Consider the following 14888-nt stretch of genomic DNA (forward strand, 5'->3'; position numbering starts at 1 on the left):
TATAACGGATAAAGCTCTAGTTAATCAGAAGTAGAAGCGTGGTTGCTTCATCTTTTTGCAGGCTGTACAATTACATTCCTTTTCCAGTTCTATTTCTGGGTAATGCAAAGTTTTTGTTATTATATTGTAACTTCTATTTCCTGCTATGATACTTATGCTTCCTAGAAATAAGTGCATTTCAGTAAAACGTATAATTAATAAATGGCATATTCCTAATATGTGTAAACGTGAGCTGAAAAGTTCCTTCCTAATAAATACATACATATATATATATATATCCTTAAAATTATAAACGTATGTTATATTTCTAAATAATTATGATTTATTAATATTTTATTTTTCCATGGGCACCTTAATTTTTATTTACCCTTAAAAAATACTTTGCTCATATTTTTTAAGACCTTGGATCACAATAGACGTCCTTAATAAAGGAATCAATTTATTATCATTTTTTGTTTCATATTGATGATATTCTATTGCTCATACTGGAAGTGTTCAAAGAAGAAGTAGAAGAAGACCTATAGTTAATACACTGTATATTCGCTCCCAGAAATTGAGGAAGTGATTATTTAACATAACATGCTTGTTACGAACTCCTTATAATAGCTTTATTTATTTTGTGCGTTTATGAATGTTGGAGTGTGGACAGAACCTAATATTAATTTATCGTTCTATATATGTTCAGAAATTTACACAATATATACATCATTGCAGAAATGTGTAGCGGATTAGTTGACTATAGAAATGAATGTATTAGAATTGTTTATTCTCCATTGCACATATGTGTAAAATATATGTATATTTCTACGTATACTTCATATATAAACAAAGAAGATATATTATTAGGGGATGTTCAAAGATTTCTAAACTTTTCCTACCCAATTGTTCATGTCCTTTAGAAAAACCACCAAAACGATTTGCAGTCCTAGGCTCACCTACCATTGGTTCTGGAGTCGCTATTTATAATTAGGTGTGTTACAGAAGTATGAACCTCTTTTTAAAATAATAATGAATAATGAATAATTAATTTTTGTATTCACACTCCTGTTTTCTCGTGGTTATGCATTCTAAAATGAAATAGGAATGCACATATAAAACAATATTCCTACTTGTAAGTATACATCTAAAAAGTAAATTCCGTCAAGACCACCTCCCTGCATGGTTCTATTAAAATATTATTTTGGAATAAAAAGAACAATTATATATTACCTTCTCCCCATGTGAAAATGGTAAAAAATATTTCAGATGTGCTAAGAAATGTCAGCGAAACAGTTAAATTATAATATAGAAGGGGAAAAGAAATTGTTCATCACATTTGCTGTAAATTTTTTGTATTACAAATTAATAAAATATATTCTTTCTTTAAATGTTGGTATCGCAGTACAGTTTGAAAGAATGAACAATTACAAAACAGTTCACGATGACCCCGCTTGATCTCTTTATATGTGATGTTCAAAAATGGTATTATAAGCAATTAGAGACTTTGCACATAGTGCCTCAAAAGAACGAACAATTTTAATATTAATTCTACAGTGAATATGTTCCAAAACGCGCAGAGCGCAAGGCATTTTTTTCTTTTTCGGAATAAATCATTTATGATAATTATAAAAATTAAGGGAAAGTGAACAAAAGAAAAGGTGACAGCCATTTTAAACAATATGTAAGTATATGTTAAAAGTATAATATACTGATAAACGTAGTTTTCTCTGAATTTAATTTGCTCTTCAAAGATTATTATTCGTTCCATATTTTAATCAGGATGAACATAGCAAAAGGGAGAAATAAACAAGATAAGAATGAAACATATTATATTACAAAATTTTAAATGATTCGCAATCAAATGTGCAATTTCTTGGTTAATAATATGCTATTTGCTATTTCGCGCGAAGGCATAAATAGCTATTAAACGGTAGGGAAAAATTATTTTTACAACCATATCTCTATCAGCGGAACTTGGTCTTTTGTAAAAAATTTAACTTTGTCCATTTATTTAATATTTTTAAAATTTCAACTTCGATAAAAAATATCTAATGTAGTAACAGGGCCTTGGTTGCACAAAATATAATGAAGCAATATTTTGAATTACAATTCTTCAAAACTGTATAAATAAATTACTAAAATATTCCTTACATGAAATTAAAAATAAAATTGTAAATGTTAGTAAACAGTAGTAATGTAATTTAACAATTTCTTCAAGTACCAAATTCTTAGTAATATAATTTTAATTCATTGTGCGCTTAAAGGCATTCCGCATAGACAGCTCATGGTTTAGGATGATATTCATTATAGGAAGAACAAAATTGTTTTTTAAACATTCCATGTGGCATCACATTAAATATCTATCATATAAAAATAATATATTTTTTTCGTATTTTTATATACAATAATAACAATCATATAACTAGAGTTTGCAAAGAATCCAACCAAAATATTTCAATCCAAATACTGCCTCAAAATATTGGCTATTCAACAGCTAGCTAAATGTATCGAAAAAATTTCTTTTCAAATAATAAGAGAAAATAAATTTTTCTAATATAGCTGTTTTGTCATTTTTTCTAATATGTTAATGCATTATGTCATTTTTTGAGGAAATCTGTACATGGAATATTATATATAAGAATAAGGATATATTAATAAGACTTTTTCATGGGTTGCACTATTAATTATACATATATTCAAATGTTATAATGTCTGTAGGAAGTTTGCGATTTTTTTGTAAAGTTAAATAGGACGGAAAAAATAAATTATAGTAAATCTGAACAAAAATATTCTTCACTAATTTCAAAGTTAAAAACCAACCCAAATATTTAATAATAAAAGGAAAAAAAAGGACTGCTATTTTTTCTAGGTATATGTTAACTCACTCCTGTAGACTCTTCTCCTTTTTTTTAAATCATGCATTTAAAGTAAGACACGCATCATATATAAATGTATTAAAATCATCCTAATGCATTTTAAAGGATAACCAACGTGGTATGAACAAAAGTATATAAATACGTGAATTTCTTTGTACACTGTATTACACCTTCAACAACCATTTTACGTTTAAATTTCAAAAACATGAACGCAGGAAATCAAATGCCCTACTAAGAATATTTTGGAAGAGGAAACAGAAGGTCCATAAATGTCAGAAAAACATGAATGGAGCCAATGCAATTATTCACTTACGAAACATGAGGCTGATTTTCAACATTCTGTCTCATTCTCGCAAAGAGCAGAGGAACATTGTGTTTAAGGGACAGAAAAATAATTAGGGGGAGAACAAAATATAGAATAAATGAAAATGTGTTGCGTCTTTAAAATGGTATAGAAGTCTTGTAAAGGAGAAACAAATCCACCCTCATTATTAAGAAGAATAGGTTCAAAGAAATACATATGTAATGCATTGCTACAGGGATTAACAAACAGTGGACACTGGATGAACTTTGTAACAAAGCAGAGGATAAACCTTTTGCGGAACAAGCTGACTAAGGATGAGTTCATAATATTCATTTAAGTGTTATGTGTGTTCATTGAATCATTAGGTTCTGTCCATTAATAGCAAAGTGAAGATATGCCTAAAGGGCACTTAAAGCTGTAGTTGTTGTATATAGGGTATAGAAAAGAGGAAGATGCGCATCTACTAAAGACTTCAATGTAAACCCACAAGAATTATGACTTCACTGGAAGGATGTTAGCACGATATAACGAACAAAACTGACTCGCCTATGATAAGGGGAAGTTATGTAAATAACTACTCAGGGGTCCTGAATACTCCCTTCGGGAAAATGGTAAAATATATGCTTTAATTAATGCATAGAGGGGAAGTTGTATAATTCATCCATTCCGTCAACGTAGAATTGATTTGAACATGGAGCAGCCTTATAAACAACGCTACTGCGAAATAGTATAAATAAGTAAATTATCATGTAATTGTCTTAATACCCATAATATGGGGAAATATATAACAAAATTACGAATAATGATTAGACGCCAGTTGTTATATGTAACGAGTACATTTTTTTTTAATTTTTACATTTATATGTGACCTTTCTTATAATATATTAAAAGTTCTTATGAAGAAACCCAAGGACAAAGAGAAGTGTCAAGAAGAACATGTTTCCGTTCATACGAATGAATTGAATCCAATACCTTCAAGATTATGTTTAATCTATATTAATGAACAGCATTCGTGCCTTATTTGTTGAAATTATTTTAGTATAAAGAATAACACTTCTGTGCACATGAATTAGGGCATAACCTTTTATTTGTAATTTTTTTTAGTTTAATGTTTTATTAATATCGGAAACATAATCTTTTTTTTTTTTTTACACTTTCGAATTTTCTTCGTTCTCTGCAGAATATATATATATATATATATATAAGGTAGCAAATAATAATACTTTATTACAATATTATTTCACACTTATCGTATATATATTTATGAATGCGTAATTCTTTTTTTTTTATTTATTTATTTGTAACAATTGTGAAGCAACACCTTTTTTTATAATTTTTTCATTAATTTAAAATATTAATACATTAATAATTATTTAAAGAGGCATTATACACTATTTTATACGGAAAGCCCCTTTTTATTTAGGTACCCCTTATTTAAAAAAATAAAATAAAATAAAAAATAGTAAAGCGTTTATGAGTTTTTATAAAACATATCAAATTCATACGTGAGATTAAGAAATATACTGAATGATGCTGCAATTGAATATTTATGAAGAGTGGTACATTCTTAAACTTTTTTTTATTTTTTTTCTGTAATTTTACTTGTCCTACTATTATCGCATATAGCAGCAGAAGAATTATATTATTTGCATGAATTAAACAATTTCTGGCTATAAGGAGTTAGTTTCTTTTTTTTTTTTTTTTTTATTAATGTTATATATTTTAGTGTGTAATATGTTCTTTTAAAATTTTTTGTATGAATGCGAGAAAATTCAGATGACTGTAAGTAGAAAATTTGATGACCATTTATGAGCAATTCCAAAGGGGTGTGAATACAACACCCTAATGGAGTAAATTATGTTAGCCGCGTTTTATCCCATAATGATACCTTTATAATTATTGTGAAAAATGGGCTTGTAATTATAAAAACATAACCCGGAACATGTCTCGGAGTAATAAATTATTGCACATGTTTTGGTGAAGATTTCGAATATTATGTATAGTCGAATAAGACATAACATTACGGAAACCTTTAAAGGGTCATACCTTATGACATTTCGATTCATGATTTTTTCACTTTTCGTCCATTTCATTAACCAAATTAAAAGGGGAAACAGAAATTTGCAACTCTTAATATGTGTTAATGGAATTATTTTTATTAATAACAAGCGCGACTATATATATATGGAAGGAAAGCTGCATAATATTTCAGGGGACCTTATTTTTTTTTTTTTTTTTTTCCCAAAAAAAAAAAAGTGATCTTGCTTAATACACTGAATAGTGCAACCGGGTGATCTAATGAATCTTCCATTAGTTATAATGAACATTTCATTAATAATTACAGTACACACATGTTAAATAATTCCAAATAATAAAATGAATCAACTCCTTTAGTCCATTTTGTAGTTCTACCAAAATTGGAGAACGTTTATTGTAGTCATTTTCTGATAAGGCGGCATTTTCGCAAATTTCGCTTTTCTCAAAATAGTAATGATCCCTACGGAAAGTTCGGACCATACTATTTTACATGGTAGATGATTTCAATTCTACATTATATGTAGAAATAGGAAGCTCATTCAATACACAGACACTTTTCTCCTTATCTGTTAACTGTTATGTTAGTTTTGCCTTAACAGAACGATATTTCTCCTTCTGATCGCATTGATATAAAATATAATAGCTACACATTTAAGAATACAGCAACTGTGGTAATCATTTTAACCAGATGTATAAAGGATGTGTTTTCTAAAATTTATATATTTCTTAAATCAGGTAATATGGTGTTTGAACACATTTTTCTGTTTTTTTTCATATATGTTTCAATGGAAAAGTGAAAATGGAAACATTGACAAAATGTAAAAATGGAAAGGTAAAAATGGAAAAGTGATGTTTTTATGCATTCCCAGGTGCTGTTTCAAACTTCATCACATTTTTACGCACAGTACGCAAGCAGTTCTTTAACCGTACGTGTCATTTTGTTCTATATGTAAGACGCGTATGATGTATCTATAAATCGATTTTTACATTGCATGGCCCTTTAATTCTGGAGGGATTCTAAATCGCATATATTATTTATTTACTCATTCTCTGAGCATATTGTTAGTACTTTAATAATTCTGGGTTTGTCCCACATTAAGTAAAAGTAATGAACAATATTATGGGCACTAAAAATGTGCTTATATACGTAGGATGAACTATGTGTGAAGTATCAAAAGTATATTTGCATAGAATTAATCAATTACAACTCGTTATTTACTTTGTGCGTCCACAATGGTTTTCTTTGAAACGTAGAGTGTGTATTTTCCCCTTTTACACAGAAATCTTGATATTTGAGAAGAAGAGGCATCCATATGTTGTATGCATAGAAATAAAATTTATGTTAAATTTTTGTGTGCTATGTTTTTATTTCAGAATGGTAGTAGTCCAATAGAACTCCGATCCTTTAATATTTCAAAATCGTTGCATTCCTTTTTGTATATCCCCCACCAGTTAAGTCGCTTGCGCATTAGGGAACGTGGTTATAGAAATATTAACCACAAAAGTGGAAATAGTGTAGACAAGGGTTTAGGGTTAAAGGTTGTAGAGGATAGGAGTTATGTTCCAGGGTATAAGATTCACGGTTTCGCGTTCAACGTACAGGGTTCAGGGTTTAGGGTTTAGGGTTTAGGGTTTAGGGTTCAGGGTTTAGGGGTTCAGGTTTTAGGGTTTAGGGTTTAGGGTTCAGGGTTTAGGGTTTAGGGTTTAACTTTTTAGGTTTCATGGGTTTAGGGTTTAGGGTTTAGGGTTCAGGGTTTAGGGTTTAGAGTTCAGGTTTTGGGTTCAGGGTTTAGGGTTTAGGGTTCAGGGTTTAGGGTTTAGGGTTTAGGGTTCAGGGGTTTAGGGTTTAGGGTTCAGGGTTTAGGGTTTAGGGTTTAGGGTTTACGGTTTAGGGTTTAGGGTTTAGGGTTTACGGTTTAGGGTTTAGGGTTTAGGGTTTAGGGTTTACGGTTTAGGGTTTACGGTTTAGGGTTTACGGTTGAGAGGTTCAGGAGTAAGGGAATGTCCAAGAAGGAACGTGTCTGAGAATTGAAGGAGAAATTGTCTAAGGTAGAGAAATGTAGGAGAGGGAGGAAAGGAAAGGGTGTATAAAATGGAAGGGGAAAGCGGTCTAAGGAAAAAAAATAAGGAGATCTAAGGAGAATAAGGGAAAAGGGATCTAGGGAGGGAACGGGAATCGGTCTAAGGAAGGGCGCGGGGTGTAAGGAGGGAGGAAAGGGAATGGATCTAAGGAGGGAAGGGGAAAGCTGTCTAATAAAAAAAAAAGGTAGAAAGCGAATATAGCGGGTCAACCCCCAAAGAAAGGAACTTGGATTAAAAGACCTTCCAAGAAATCTTTTCTTTTTTTTTTGTGCTAAAAAAATAAGTATTCCTCCAGAAAAATAAATTTCTTTCAAAGAAAAAAAAATATTCATTAAAATAGAGCTTTGCAGCAATGTTTGTTTTGTCAAAAAGAAAGACCTTCCAAGAAATTGTTCTTTTTCTAATAAAGATATTCCTCCCAAAAAAAAAGAATGTCTTCCAAAAAAAAAGGTTCACTGAAAATAATTCTACACAAAAAAAAAAATAGATTTGGAAAAAAAAAAAGAAAAAAGTTTTTCCTAAGATATAAAATTTTCCTTCCAAAATAAGAATTTCCAAGTGTTTCCAAATATTCTTCCCAAAGAAATTGCTCAAAAGAAAATTTCCTAGTGTTCCCTTAAAATATAGGAAATTAGGGGAAAAAAAGGTTTCTCCTATAGAATTTCTTGAGAAGAACCTTTCGTCATAAAAAGATATAGGGGAATTTTCTATCTCTTATTAGTAGAATTCCTCCAAAGGAATTCCTTCTGAAAAAAAAAATTATTAGAGGAAAATTTTACTGTAAGAAATACCTTTTGGGGGAAGTAATTTAGAATTCATCGGGAAATGATTCCTGCAGAGAAAAAGTACGTTTGAAAAATTACGCTCTTAGGAAAAAAAATACTTCCAAGGAAAATTTTTGCTCAAAAAAAAACTTTTTAGGAAAGAAGGGTCCTCTTCCAACAGAAAAATTTTCCTTGAGAATTCTCCTCCAGGAAAAAAAATTCTTCTCCGAAAAAATTCCTGCAAAAAAAAAAAAAAATTTATAGAAACAATTTTCTATGTGCTTTAGGATAATCTTTTTTTTCCCCTACCCCCCAAAGAAAGAATAAAGTAAACAAATAGGGTGTTAAAGAAAATCTTCCGCCTTAAAAAGGCCAAGTGCCTTAAGGGAAAAATTTTCCATAATTATATTCTTCTGGGAAACATTCTACTTAAGGAATTCATTTAAATTTTCCCTCTAAGGAATGCACTATAAGAACTTCCTTAAGGAATGTATTTGAAAATTTTTCCTTCAGAAGGAATGTATTTAGAATTTTACTTCAGAAGAAATGCATTTAGAATTTTACTTCAGGAGGAGTGCATGAAGAACTTTCTCTAAGGAATCTATTTAAAAATTTTCTTCTGAAGAGTAGATTAGTATATGTTAAAAAGATATCCCTAAAAATTACTTAAGGAATATGTTAAAGAATATTTCACCATAATACAATAATAGGTTCTTCCAAATTTATCCCCCCCCAGAAAAGTATAGATTATCCAAAAAAGTATAGATGATTGATTACCCCCCCAAAAAATGCAAATTCGGAAGAAATCAATACTAATTACAATGGACCCCAAACGAATATAAATGTAACGCTTTACCGGAAGATTTGACATATAGATTGCCATGAATTTCCAATGTACTTTTCCATATTATAATGTTAAAATGTATTATGTTAGAAGAATAATAACAATAAATGCACTTCTTGTATTACAATGTACTGCTGTGGTGGCAAGTGATACAGGGAGCGGTGATGTAGTGAAAACCGTAGTGGAGGGTCTAAAAACTGGTTGGAAAACATATACAGATCTATTCAAGAACCTATGTCAACAAATGGTGGGAAGTGCTACGGAGAAAAGTGGGAACGATGCTGCGGGACTTGGTATTAACGTCTGTGATAACAGCATAGCCATCACCCTTCTTCTTGGTATTGTCTCTGCAATATGGGGTTCTTTCCAATTTTTGTGTAGATTGGTAATATATATATATATTTTTCACTGTAACATTCCAATAATATATATATTCTATTATTAACATATAATATGTTTCATTGTTAACATTCCACATTATATATTCCATGAGATATATAATGTAGAAATATATTCCATAATATATATATGTAGAATGTAGACCGTATTCTATGTTCTATTTTTCACAGTAATAGATTGAGCACATCATCTTACATGTGTCTTTTCTTCCCTTCCCCTTTTTTCCTTTTCTTTTTACTCCTTTCCTTCTCTTTTTATTCCTTTTTCTTTTTTTTCTTTCTTCTTTTTTTATTCCTTCCCTTTTTTTCCTTTTCTTTTTATTCCTTTTCTTTTTTTTATTCCTATTCCTTCCACTTCCTTCTCTTTTCTTTTTATTCCTTCCACTTCCTTCTCTTTTCTTTTTATTCCTTCCATTTCCTTTTTATTCCTTCCCTTTCCTTTTTTGTCCTTTTCTTTTCCTTTTGTTCCTTTTCCTTTTTTATTCCTTTCCTTTTTATTCCTTTTCTTTTATTTCTTCTTCTTCTTTTTTTTTTTTTTTAGTGGTGTATTAATTGTTGTGCTAATTGTTGTAGAAGAAGACCAAGGAGAACAAAAATGCCAAAGCAAATTGTATACCATGTAGGCTATAAGCCGGGTGAAAAAACACCAAAGCAGGATTTGTACCAGGAGGTGTGCCACGAAAGCGAAAAAGATCTAGGGCCACCATCCTCAGCATCCTCACCATCCTCCTGCTCAACATCATCACAATCGTCACCATCACAAGCACCAGAATCGGAACAGGAGCAACCTGAATCTGGTCAGTCAGGCAAAAGGGAGCGCGTAAAGGGAAGGAGGGAACAAAGAATGGAGAAAGCACTCAAGGGGAAGAAAAAACGCTGAAGGAAGAGAAAGACAGCGATTCCACACCCTTCATCTGAGGTACAGCAATGTGGCCTGAAGGTAATGAACAGAAGGGAGGTTATAGAACACAAATATGACTTCTATAAGAGCTCATAACATTTAATAATTATATATATATTTTTTTTTTTTTTTGAACTCCTCAGTGTGTTCATTTTCCCTTTTTTTACAAAAACACTTCCTTCTTCTCTTCTTTTTTTTGTGTCAAATATTTCAAACGTTTATTATATTTGTTACGTTGTTTTTTTTTTTTTTTTTTTTTTTTTTTTTTATAAAATATCCCCTAATTATTTTCTCCTTATATATATATATTCTATTGAATTCTATTACACTTTGTGCTTTGTATTTTGCACACTTATGTAATCTCCATGTATTTTTTAATAATATAGCAGTGTTGTCATAACTGCAAATATTCCATGTTTATCCTTGCGGAAGGATTTGTTTTTTTCATATTTGTTTTTCCTTATTTGTTTTTTCTTTATTTGTTCCTTCCATTTGATTGCTTTCTTCCCTTTCCTTTCTTCCAAGGGAATTTATCCTTATTTCCGTTCTACGTTAAATATTATTCATGTCCATTTATATAAATTTTGTTCTTCCACATATTATTATTTAAATGATTATGAGCTTAATAGAGCAACTGATTATAAGTATTTTAGGGAGAAACATTCAACGTTCCATTATATACGATGGGTAACCTATATTCCTGTGATCCGGTCTACTATATGCTATTCTAGAATGTTCACTATATGATAATGAACCCCCTGTTGACTCATTCCCCGAGTATTCTGCTGAATCATCCATTGAATCGTATGTTGAGTCTGCTACTGTTGAAGTGTAGTCTTCTGTGAATGTATCAAAGTGGTGTCCAATGGATCTTCCTCTTTTCCTTCCTTTGCTGCTCCTGCCCTTAGGAGAACTCTTCAGCTTAGAAAATATAGATGTGTACTGCGAAAAGGGACAAATAATGGAAACATGTGCAATGTGCATCGTACTATATTCTACGTCCCCCCCTTATAACAATAATGACCGATAATAGTCCTATTAATCACATGTTAAGTATACAATATGATACTTACTTTGTGAAGAAGGAAAACGATTAATGAAAGTCCTATTACAGATGCCGCTGCCCCAACAGCAGAGGGTGTAATAGGAGTGGCATCCGCTGGAGACGATACAACTTTCGGAACTTCCGAGTTCCCCATGACCGTTTGAACACTCCCCCTTCCTTGCGACAGTTCATGTGGTTCCCCTGGGGGAAGTTTCCCCAGGGTTTTTCCATGAGACCCTTCATCTGCAGACACTACTGTACCACCCAGACCTCCTACACCTCCTACAGACTCCACTGGAGCTCTTGGAACACCAAGAACAGCACCTCCACTTTCCGAGATGGATGTAGTGCTAAGAGGAGCCACTCCCGCTTGCAGACCCCCCCCCAACATCCCCCTGGAATGTAGAAGATTGGTCTTCCGTGACCCCTCTTTCACTTTCTGTATGGGGGGCTATAGCTCCCACAACTTTCTCCTCCTTCTGTTCCCTATCAGGAGGCTGCAGTATTTCTCCAACTTGCGTGTCAGATTGTTCCCCCTCGTCAGCTTTTTCTTCAAGATGCTCCTCCTTCTCCTCATCGTCATCATTGTCTTCTTCGTCATCGTCTTCTTCGTCTAGTTCGTCATCCTCATCATCGTCCTCATCGTCCTCCTCAAAGGAGCAGTGGATTCTTCTTCCTTTTACATTTCCTCTCTTCATTCCTACTACCCCCATAAGTTCCTTCAGGCTCTTAATGTCCCCCCGTCCAAACATTCTACAAAACTTCTCACAATAATCAGTCGTATCCTCCCTACTATTCGCATATGGACAGTGGTCCTCCATTTTATTATAAGCAGTAGCAACTTCCTGTATAAGAGCCTTACAACCGTCCGTCTTCCCACCATAAGTCCCTTTGCAAGCTCCATTATTCAATTTCCCCCCATCTGGAATCGCCTTCCTTATTGTGTCGTAATTCCCTCTATAATCAAATAAGACTTTCATGGATGGAAAATCGTCCTTCCCAAGGTTGGAATATATGGGGGAACAACCCTTCCCCCCAGATATCCCTCCTATGGGGAGATGCCTCCTCAATACATCATATATATCATTCATACATTGCGAAAAAGAATCCTTGCCCCCCCCTTCATTTAGGCATTTATCGCCAAGCCAATAGTAAAAATACTCACAATATGCAGATTTCAGATCTTCCTCCCCCGCGCTCCTAATATCACACCAAGCTTCTAAAATTCTTTGCGTATCCTTAGTGAGCCCTCCATGCTTCGCTAATTTAGACTGTAATATATCGCACACATTTTGTACCGTTATATTTATTGCCTCTGAACAGCATGTACAAATTCTTGCGTTCTGATTCCACTGATTATATACATCTCCTGGGGTTCCCTCTCCACTCATCCTGTATGTACATTCTTATATACACAGAATAAACATATTCTAGAACATGCTACCCCCCCCCCCCCCTCCTATATATCCATAATTCTGCACACTCTGAATACACAGGTACTCTGCATTCACTCCGCAATGATTATGTAAAGGTATGGGATATATTGAATTTCTTCAGTGCTCGCACAATTCAATCAAATATGCATTCACTTTTCCCCTTCTATTATAAAACGTACTTCACTCTGAACGAAGATTTATATAAATATATATAGTATTATTCTATATATTATTTGTATGCTACCTATATGTTTAGAGTATGTTACTCAGTACGCGCTATATTAATTATTGAATATACACAGAAGATTGGGAGAACATAATGGGATGATTTTAATTTCTGCTACTAAAATTAATATTCCTCCTGCTGCTCCCTCTTTAGGGGTGGCAGCTGCAATTCCTGTTCCGTTATGCTCTTTTTGCGCTCTCTGGGTACATTTCACATAAATAAAGTAGTAAATAAATATGTCCATATATGCTCCATTCAGCATATTACTAATACTTAAAATTGTTCTAAAATCACCCTATTTCCGTTCACACATAAACTATACTTCTCCTACGTATATTTAACATTCACCATATTGAACACTTAACCTCTACAAAATTCCAACATCATGCAGTTATATTATCTATAATTTAAGTACACGAAATATTATGTACAAGAACAGGAGGTTATAATTACAGGGGAGACTAAGGGGAACACATTAAAATACTTCTCCAAACGTTCATTATTTCGGACCTTCCGAAGTAGAAAAAATAAGAGACTGAAGGAGGTGCGCACACCCTCGCATTTTAATTTTTGCATTGTAACGAGATGATTGGAGAAGTGTTGAAGGGGGTTGTCAGGAGGATGTACAAGTCAGATTCTGTCTTTAGTTTTAAGATTTCATGGTTTAATATTTAGCCATTTAGATATTAGCATTTAAGACTTCAGGCTCAGGTTTTAGGGTTCTGGCTTTAAGTTTGAGGGTGTTAGAAGTCAGATTCTAGATTTAGTAGTAAATTTTTACGGGTGTTAGAATACGGTTTTAGGGTTATTACTGCAGTAAGTTTTTCATGGTGTGGGAATATGGTTCCGGCTTTATGAGTAAAGATTTCGGGGTATAGGAAGAAGGTTATAGGGTATGAGAAAGGGGTTTATGGGTATAAAAAGGAGGTTGGAAGGTGTTAGAATAAGTTCTTAGGGTTGTTGGAGTCCAGTTGCGGGGTTAGCTTTAGCTGTTTTGAGGGGGGGGGGGGCGGAAAGGAAAAACTCCTCGCAGACAGGAAGGTAAACCGGATGCCACACACCAAGCGGATGGTACGCGAAAACCGGATAGTCGGAATGGGATACTGAAAGAAAGCGAAAAATAGACACAAATCCGAAAACCCCGCAAAAAAAAAAGCGAAATGTACCCTTATATAATAAATTTGTCAAAAAAAAGGAATATATGTGCTTTAATATAAGTGTGTAAGGAAGGAAGAAATATAATAGGAAGTGAACGTTCAAGGTATAGGATTCAGGGTTCCGGTTTTAGGGGTACAGGAATAAGGTTGCAGGGTTTAGTATTCCGGTTTCGGGTTCAGGTGCTTTTTTGATGGGGGAAAAAAGGGAAAACTTCTGGTAGACAGGAAGGCAGAGCGAATGGCAGGACTAACGGAAAACTACACACCAATCCCAATACAGAAAGGAAAAAAAAGAATGATGTTCCCTAATAATAAATTTGTGACAGGGGAAAATTTTGTCCAAAGGAAAAAAAGAATGATATTCCCTAATAATAAATTTGTGACACAGATAAATTTTGTCCAAAAGAGAAAAAGAAAATAAAAATAGTGAAAGAAATGGGGGGGGCAGGGGGTGCAGAAGGTTAAGTATATAGGATTCGGGTTTATTATGTTTCATGACTTATATAGTTTTTAGGGTTCACACGTTTTAAGATTCAGGGTTAGGGGTTTTCTTAGGGTATATAGGAGGTACAATGTTTAGGCGAATAGAAATAAGGTTTTCAATTTATATAGGAATTTATATGTTGCAGGGTGATAATTAGTATGGTCTTAGGGTATTTGAATTTCTTCTTGAGGTTTCCGCGTATACGTACCACCGTTCTGTGGGGGGGTCAGGATACTTGGTTCGGTATATGTATTATTTCTCACTTATTAGGGTGTACATGTAAATATTTCTCACTTATTAGGGTTGCATATGTATTATTTCGCATTATTTAGGTTTAAAGTTATCGGAACAAGAA

At 32.9% G+C, this 14888-nt stretch overlaps 2 protein-coding genes across 2 annotated transcripts; one reads left to right on the forward strand and one right to left on the reverse strand.

Annotated features, from left to right (window-relative positions):
- Positions 1 to 8962: 8962 nt before the first annotated feature.
- Positions 8963 to 10164, forward strand: PKNH_1000800 (uncharacterized protein; the record flags this gene model as incomplete). The annotated part of the gene is made up of 2 exons (XM_002259458.1): positions 8963 to 9271; positions 9826 to 10164. The coding sequence occupies 2 exons, from the start codon at positions 8963 to 8965 to the stop codon at positions 10162 to 10164; spliced, it is 648 nt and encodes a 215-aa protein (XP_002259494.1).
- Positions 10165 to 10848: 684 nt separating this feature from the next.
- Positions 10849 to 12621, reverse strand: PKNH_1000900 (KIR-like protein; the record flags this gene model as incomplete). Its single annotated transcript, XM_002259459.1, has 3 exons — positions 10849 to 11127; positions 11259 to 11532; positions 11609 to 12621. The coding sequence occupies 3 exons, from the start codon at positions 12619 to 12621 to the stop codon at positions 10849 to 10851; spliced, it is 1566 nt and encodes a 521-aa protein (XP_002259495.1).
- Between the last annotated feature and the right edge of the window lie 2267 nt (positions 12622 to 14888).

This window comes from Plasmodium knowlesi, assembly GCF_000006355.2.
Source record: "Plasmodium knowlesi strain H genome assembly, chromosome: 10".
NCBI lineage: Eukaryota > Apicomplexa > Aconoidasida > Haemosporida > Plasmodiidae > Plasmodium > Plasmodium knowlesi.